The 8,646-nt window shown below is 31.0% G+C and overlaps 3 protein-coding genes across 3 annotated transcripts in view; 2 read left to right on the forward strand and 1 right to left on the reverse strand.

Moving 5' to 3' along the window:
• Positions 1-194: 194 nt before the first annotated feature.
• LOC110422682 (uncharacterized) lies at positions 195-1,218 on the forward strand. Its single transcript, XM_021436693.2, has 2 exons — positions 195-535; positions 615-1,218. Exons 1-2 carry the CDS (start codon positions 333-335, stop codon positions 1,054-1,056), a joined length of 645 nt encoding a protein of 214 aa, XP_021292368.1. The 5' UTR covers positions 195-332; the 3' UTR covers positions 1,057-1,218.
• Positions 1,219-1,434: 216 nt separating this feature from the next.
• On the reverse strand, positions 1,435-4,826 carry LOC110422584 (putative apyrase 7). Its single transcript, XM_021436562.1, has 2 exons — positions 3,234-4,826; positions 1,435-2,238 (listed from the first exon to the last, which is right to left on the reverse strand). Exons 1-2 carry the CDS (start codon positions 4,378-4,380, stop codon positions 1,706-1,708), a joined length of 1,680 nt encoding a protein of 559 aa, XP_021292237.1. The 5' UTR covers positions 4,381-4,826; the 3' UTR covers positions 1,435-1,705.
• Positions 4,827-8,484: 3,658 nt separating this feature from the next.
• Positions 8,485-8,646, forward strand: part of MOS1 (modifier of snc1) — a 9,887-nt gene continuing 9,725 nt past the window's right edge. The window contains exon 1 of the mRNA XM_021436303.1: positions 8,485-8,633. The gene's annotated coding sequence lies outside the window, so the exon portion shown is untranslated. The remainder of the gene's footprint in view (positions 8,634-8,646) is intronic.

Here is an 8,646-nt window from a genome sequence, read left to right on the forward strand (position 1 = left end):
TTTTTTAATGAGTAAAATTAAATTTTTATTAATATATAAAATAATTTTAAATTTATTTTTATTTTGCACTCCAATTCATATATTTTTTAAATATTAATAATCAGACTCTAATATTAAATTTTAATTTTTAATTAAATTTAAATAAAAATATTAATAAATTAAATTTTGGTCGGATTCGGACTTCTTAATAACATTTGATCCCAAATTTAACTCATTGCGCTGGCTAGAATGTCAAATCAGCAATCAGCGACACAACCGTCAAAGCCCGATCCCAATTCCTTTCTTCAAATACAGGGCGGGCCAAGCAAAACGGTAAATCGGCGAAAACCGAAATGGCGAGAGCACCGAGGTTGCCTATCGCGGTGGTAACCCTGCTGTGGTTGGTGGTACTCTGCCGTTCAACTGAATCTCCGCCGTACGAGGTGTTACACGTGGAATCCGACTTCGAAATCAGACACTACCGAGACGCCACGTGGATGTCGGCAACTGTCAGGGACCTTTCCTTCCAAAAAGCCACCTTGTTTGGCTTCCACAGGTAAAAGTAACAGCAACATCTCCCCGATTCGACTTAACCAGAATTATTACTTAGTGTTTCTTTTTGATTATTGGTACAGATTGTTCCAGTTTATAGAAGGTGCGAATCTAAATTGGTCTCGGATAGCCATGACATCACCCGTGGTGACAAGCCTAGTCCCCGGAGCTGGGCCGCTTCACTCCTCAGCCTACGCGGTCCGATTTTACTTGCCTGCTAAGTTCCAGGACTGCCCACCGACGCCACTCCCGGAACTGAACCTGGAACCTTACGCCTGGAAAAGCCATTACGTCGCTGTCAGGGAGTTTTCAGGGTTTGCGACGGATGATAGCGTGCTCAGGGAGGCTGCCAAGCTTGCTACGAGTTTGAGCTTGTCGCCATGGGCTAACTGTACTACTGATTCGGACTACATTTATTCGATTGCCCAGTATGATCCACCGTTCAGGTTTATTGGTAGGGTTAACGAATTGTGGGTGGATGTTGATGCTTCTGTGTTTGTTGGCCCTGGAAAAGCTACGGCTTGAAAGTTATTGGAGAATCACAAGGTTTGGGTCTTGGGACTTGGGGGATGTTCTGGTTGTATACTATATGGAAGTAAAATAAGGCTTAATCATGTTGTGTACTAGTTTTTCTTATGTCTAAAGGTTCTATGTAAATATATGTTTTAGTAGTAAATTTTACAATAATCATTCTCATCCTTATGATCAGCTCTGACTAACTAGACTTGACAATTCGTGTTCAAGAATGATAAACATGTGATTAATTAAATGTGTTAAGATCTTAAGCACACGTATGGATATATTTATTAAAATGTTACACAATATGACGCGTCTAGTATACCCTATTCTTCTACCTAGTTGGAAGTGAAGTTTAGGAGAAGTATAAGACATAGGGTATTAGTTAAACATAATAATAAGCTTCCCAAGAAAAAGTTCAATACAAGATTACAACTCAAGATGGTAAAAATAGCTAAAGCAAGAAGAGGAGGGAAAAGGAACCTGAACCTCAAAATTATAGCAATATAAACAAATTTGATTTATCATGTCAGAATCTTTTCGAACTTATAGAGCAGTTTGTTCAAAGAATTTTCTAACCTAACTAATGAATGAATGAATGAATTTTGGTTGTACAACCAAACTAACTAGACCAATTACTTAACTTCTGTGCCAAAGATCAAGTTTGTCGACGTCTTGGATGAACAAAAGATGGCAAAGATACACCAACATCTGCAACCTTCCTGCCCAGCATTGGCAGCTTGATTTGGCTGCAATAAACAACAAACAGAAGGAAGAGAAGTAGAACAAAAAGGGAAACAGGGGATGAGAAGATCTTCATGTCTTTTATAGTTGAAATGCTGGCAGGAGTTTCAATACTATCTAGCCCATGGATTAGTGCAGCTCCTAATGTCCAAGAAACATCCCCTGGGCCAAACACTATCTCTGCATTGCCGAGGCACAGAGAATCTTCAATAATTGATGCCACATAAGGCAGCCGGAAACAAGATTGTCCGGCATAAGTTTGTCTTTGGGAAATGCTGCTCAACTCAGTCAAAGATCTTGAACATAACTGCTCACCTTTCTCCCAAATCTCAGTCACACTGGCCCTTGGGCTCAAGTTTAACATGTCGTAAACAACAAAAAACCCAGATAAAGCATGAAAGCGTCCACTGTGATGGGCAACAGCCATCAAATTTAGCATATTGCTTCCTGCAGAATATGTAGAGATTGTTATAGGTGTATGAAGTCCAATCCAAGAATAGGGTAAGATATCTCACAGAAAGAGCAAAGTTTATCAAAATCTATTATGTGGAAAAAAGTGAAACTGAACCAAGGAAAATATCTAATAAGCATATTTAAGTAAATAGACAGGAATTGCCTGGTTAAAGCATGAAAGCCTCAAAAGGCATATCTTTTTCATTAGATTTCCTAACAGCTTCTGATAATATGTTAAAGAGCTTTCAAAAAATAAACAGTGAGATAAAGCCATAGCATATTCACATGAGCATAATCCAAAGCATAAATAGAATGGTGAGTCAACAATCTATATGCCAGTGAGTTTACCTAAAATGCAGTGGCAATTACTATCTCATTAGCAGCACTGAACTGTGAACATGATATTATCATTACATAGTACTAACTGTTTTTGATGTACGGCAAGAACATATATTATATCTGCTGCTGTCCAATTCTCATGATTCAGAAGCGGGGGAGTGCATATGTCTATCTACCTACCTACAAGAAATCAGTGCCCTTCTCTATGTCACACAGAGAAACAGTTTAATTAAATGGCCATTATTAGATAATGGCCATTGCAAGAAATGATTCAAGTATGCTATGCCAGAAACTCAATGAGCATTACCTGATGAATAACCACCAAGTATTTCCAACTAACAAGTTCACTTCATAAGATGACCATGGATTCCGAGTTTAATTCACATGTTATATGAAATTAACACATCATCCTTCAAAGAAAAAAAAACCCCTTAATCAATAGACCTGCTTTATACTGAAAAGTATAACCATTAAGTTGGACCAATGGCAACAAATATTTAGCCAAAGTGCCTAACCCTTAATATTTTATCAGTTATCACTGAATTAAAAGCCTTTTTTATATGTATGCAGTGGAAATAAAAGATAAATGTCGGTAATGAATATGTTTCAATGTTGCACACAGGAAAAAAGCAGGATTGTTTCTAACTTACCACCATAAGGAGATGAATTTGCTTTACAGTTTCTACCAACCATTTGCTGTGACTGATCTGAACCGCTGTAGTTCATTGCAGCCGCCCTCACAAGTTCCTTGCATTGCTCCCAATTTGGGTCTCCAATTAAATATGTCAAAGAAAATTGAGATTTATGCGTCGGACTTTCAGAATGTTCAAGATCAGTTACATTTGGCATAGGGCAACCAAAGCAAGTATAATTTTGCACAAAATCAGAACTTAGACAAGGGTGTCTGAGTTCAAATCTGTTAGTGGTATTTCCCCTGTCTGTTTGATTTTGACTGAGCATGACCACTGTCCGATCAAATGCCTCATTCAAACCAAATGCAGGTAATGAGTATGCTAAAATTTTATGATCTGTTGAACCAATATTTGATGTCATGACATTTTCATTGTCGTTCTCTACAGCTACCTCAACCACAACCTGCAATGATGAACCTCCTAGATCAAGAAGTCCAAAGGTAGATGCTTTCAATGAATTTCCAAGGCTACCCAGTTTATAGTTCAGAGCAACCCAACCATAGTACGCCTCTTCTTTCCCAGTCAAAACCCTTATCCAGTTCTTATTATACACAAATGAATGTCCCCTTACAACAATTTCCACATCATCCAAAACCTGCCTAGCATCCTCGGCAGCCAACCTCCTCAGCCCAGCAGTAGCTAAAACAATTATAGGAGTATCTCCATGCCTTTCATGAGGTACCATCTGTTCTGCCCATGCAATCAATGGTTTTAAAGATGCCCTCACTCCTGAAGCATTACCAACAAATTTATCTAAACCAGGCTCAGTCTGCATACAATGGTAGTGGCAAGAATTTCTCCAAAGTGGACTCTTGGTCGAATAATCTGGATAAGAATGCACCAAATAAGGCAGGCCCTGATTAACCAAACCTCCTTTTTCCCACTCAAATACATTCACTCGTGTTCCAGTGCTTCCACAATCCACCACAACAGTGTAATATGAACTCTCTAATACATTCCGAGCCTTAACAAAATTAAATGCTAAGTAAACACCAATACAGGATAACAGAATGAGAAAGCCGAAAGTGAAAACTTTCAAGACCCGTTTCCATCGTTTGAATCCCATAACTGAGAGCTTAACCTTTGAAGGCGACTTGGGTTCCATTTGTGAACTATCACCATAAAAAATTTCCAAATTCTAACTCTACCGCCCCTTTGAAATACACTAATCATAATTCAAACACATACAAGCTTAAAAAATCTGCAGAATAAATGGAACTCAACAGCAACTGGTCAATTACCCAGATCATAATCATAGTGCAATGCCAAATCCCACAACTTTCAATTCCCTTTTCTGTCTCAAAACATGGGACAAATCTCAATTTTTGAACAGATTTGGAGGAATTTCACTGAAGAAAATAGCAACCAGAAGTTCCATACTTAATTGGAGAGTATCAGAGCTATGGAACCTTAAACAAAGAATCACGGATCAGGAGAAGAAAATCTGAAAGACCAAAATAAATGTACCTTAATCATTGTCGGATTTTCTAAAGAACCCGACCCATCACTCCATTTCTGTTTGTGGTAAGTCAGCGCAGAGAATGAACTGATTCATCCTAGTATTTAATTTTACTTTTAAGAAATATTTTGGTCATTATATAGTTTGCTTAGCAGAGAATCTAGCAAAACATTATTGGTTTTATTATATTATATTTTATAAGCTTTTTTTAATAAATTTAAATTTATCACATTACATAAAAAATAAATTAATTTACGATTTATTAATATACGAATGATACAAATTTAATATCATTTACATAATTTGGTTAAAAATATCAAAATTTGATGATAAAAAATATTCGTAAAGACTAAATAGATTGATTATTCCAATTTATAATAATAAAAAGTAATATATAAAATGAATATAAGATATTAATATCAAATAAAAGTAAGAATATTTGCTCTAAAGACAAAGAATATTAGTTCTAAAAATGAAATATACATTATTTTAAAATTATTTAAAATTTAAAATTTTGACAATTAAAATTAAATTTGAAGTTGAGTTTTATTTTGGGTTGTTTGGTGGCTGTTTCATGGGCAAAATTGTTGGGCCAAGGTTTTTGGACTTTTTTTTTTTGGGGTATTTTCTCTTAAGACATATTTATTTTATATTTTATTTATGTTTAAATTTATTTTCCAATGATTAAAAATTAGATTTAATATTTTATTCATTCTATGTTTAAACAAATTCTAAAAAATGTGTGTTAAGAAAACAATACGTTTGGAAATGATTAAACCTTTTGTTTTTAAAAAATATGTTTGGTAAAATTCTTATAATTTTTAAATTATAATAATTTTGAAAATTAAAAATATAATATCTTGAAATATAAGGAACAGTGAAAACATGTACCAAATTTTGGGAGACCATGGCCCCCTCAAACTTGAATGCATCAGTACATGCAGTAGTCTTACTGCTACTCCAGCTTGACAGTGTCAGACTTGAACAGCACTCCAACAAAGTTGCAGACACTCATATGGGGACTTGATTGTGAACCTTTTTTTCTTTGATTTATTTTATTATATTTATATAATTTTTTATCTTTTGATTTATATTATACAGGTTTTTAATTTTTACGTTAATTTTAATTTATATTTTTTTATTCACATGACATATAATATAATCATATAAAATATAATGTGATTATATAAAATTGATGTAATATATAAATTATAACGTAATTACGATATATATTATGTTGATATAAAATATTAACAGACATTAAATCATTTTTGCTTTGAGATATTTTTGGTTCCAAATCTTTCATGATTGGTGAGCTAAAAAGTTCACTAAGGGAACCAAAGGGTTGAAGATTGAAGTCCCTCCTAAATTTTTTGAAAATTTTTTTTACTCAATAAATTTAAAAATAATAAAAAATTTATTATTAAATTTTATGGGCTCCCTTGAAGATTGCTTTGATTGCAATACCAACCTATTGCAATTCAAATTAAACATTTGCTTTATGCCCTCTTTGAAAGTTTGGTTATTCTTTTTAACTCTCTCAACAACTTAAAAACAGTTCAAATTGGTTTTTATTTTTTTTTAATTTTTCATTATTAAATTAATAATTAACATGCGGAAAGAAAATAAAATAAACTAAGACAAATACATGTTTAGTTAGATCACAATGAAATTTTGAAGATATCCAAAGACCCTTTTTTTTTTTGTAATTACAATTACAAAAAAAAATTTAAGTACAATCAAAAAATTTTCATACAATTAAATAAACAAACTAACATGAAATTAAATTAAACTCATGGACTTAAACTCGAGACCTAAATATTTCAAGAATCTTTTATTTTACCATTGAAATAAGATATTATTATTGTAAAATCTTTTATTTTGAAAATTAATTATTGAAGGGGATCATCCTTTTAACCAATAGAAAAAAATAAATCTCTTAAATTTTCTAAAATATATTAATTTTTGGAAAATATGAATAGTAATGGTAAAATTTTAGAGTGAATTTGTAAACTAATTTTGAATCTTTTTCTGATATGTATATATATATATATATATATATATATTAAAAATTAACAGTTGATATCACAGTTAATAATTTAAGTTTAATTTTAAATTCTAAAAATAAATTTTAAGTAAGTCTATAAATTATTTTAAAAATAAATTTTAAGTAAGTTTATAAATCACAAACCTACGTACCCAACTCAAAAAACATATTTGATAAGTGATGGAAGACATATATTTATATATCAAGATCCACCCACATTATCTCATGTAGGATTTATGACATTTTACCTTATTCAATTGTGCAAAGGAAAGAAACTATTATATTAGTTTGAGTTTTATTGATGTGAGATCCGTGACATTCTATTGCATTAAATTGTATAACGTTCTCATTACACTGACTCTTGACCCATAGAGAAGAAAGACTCTTACACTAAATCTGAGTTACTCGTATATCTTTCATGGAATCCATATCATTAAATATATAAGCTTATTCTGATATCAAATATTATGAGACCCTTTATCAATAATGATCTAGATTTGTTGTGATACCAAGTGTCATATGGCCCACATCAAAGAAGATCTGATGCCAAATGTCGTGAGCAATCTTATGCAACTTTAAATTTTAAAAATAAAATTTAAATAAGCTTATAAATTATGAATTTAGGTAACGTTTGGTATGAGAGAAGTAGAAGCACATTCCATGTAATATGTCTAATTAAATTATATTGCAGTGTTTGTTTTATAACAGACTACTGCAATTACATTACAGCCAAAGGATGTAATGCCATTGTAGTCCAAAATCACTGCAATCACATTACATTGCACTTTGTAATATTCTTAAAAATATTTTTACCCTTTCACTTTATTATCTTATTAAAAATATTTTATAATATTATAATTAAAATAAAAATATTAAAATAAAATATATAATATAAGAATCAAAAATTAAAATAAAATAAAATATAAAAAATTAAATTTATATAATATAGGTAAAAGTAATTAAAATAATATATAATATAAAAATTATATTAAAGAAATAAAAATAAAATATATAAGATTATAATAATAAATAAAAAAAATATATGACATTAAAATTATATTTAAGAGATGATATTATATAAAAATTAATAATAAAAAATATAAATATATTGAACTTATATTTTAATAACTAAAAGTAATTTTAAAAATTAATATTACATTTCCAGTAAAGTATTTATAAACCAAACATTGTAATATTATCTTCTTTACATTTTAATCATTATTTTACTTATATATCAAATAATATAATGTTATTTTTCCTCCAACCACATTACTTGCAATTACATTATTTGTAATCACATTATATTATAAAGTACCAAACGCCTCATTACTTGTTCAACTCAAAAGACATGGTTCATACTATTTCTTATTAATGTGAGATACATAACAATTGAAATTCTTCTAAAATTTTATCTCATATTTTTTTATTTGGTCACTTTTTCTTAATTTAAAAGAAAAAATTTTCTCTTAATTTCTATTTTCACATTTTGTTTTCATAAACAAACGTATTTATTCAATCAAATTTGGAAATAGATATTTTTTATTATTTTATATAGTAAATCAAATGTGGTGTTAATGAATTAAAAAATAGAAAAATTTTAAATGGGAAAATTTAACTTTCTTTATTTATTTTAAATTTTTTCCTAAAAACAAGACTAAAAATAAATAAAATTTTTTCGCTTTGATATTTAAAACAGGGGTCACTCGAAAAAATACCCCGAGCTCGCTTCTTTCTTCTTCAGCTCTTTTTCCCTTTTCCTCCGATCTGAAAACCCCATACGTTGCTTTCACAGCCCCGTCGATCTCCCATCTTTCCTCCAATCACTTCTCGCGATCTCACGAAACCCGTGACCGTTCGATCTCTTT

This window comes from Theobroma umbraticum, unplaced genomic scaffold (genome assembly GCF_002168275.2).
Source record: "Theobroma umbraticum cultivar Fairchild unplaced genomic scaffold, ASM216827v3 scaffold_146.0, whole genome shotgun sequence".
In the NCBI taxonomy this organism is placed as follows: Eukaryota; Viridiplantae; Streptophyta; class Magnoliopsida; order Malvales; family Malvaceae; genus Theobroma; species Theobroma umbraticum.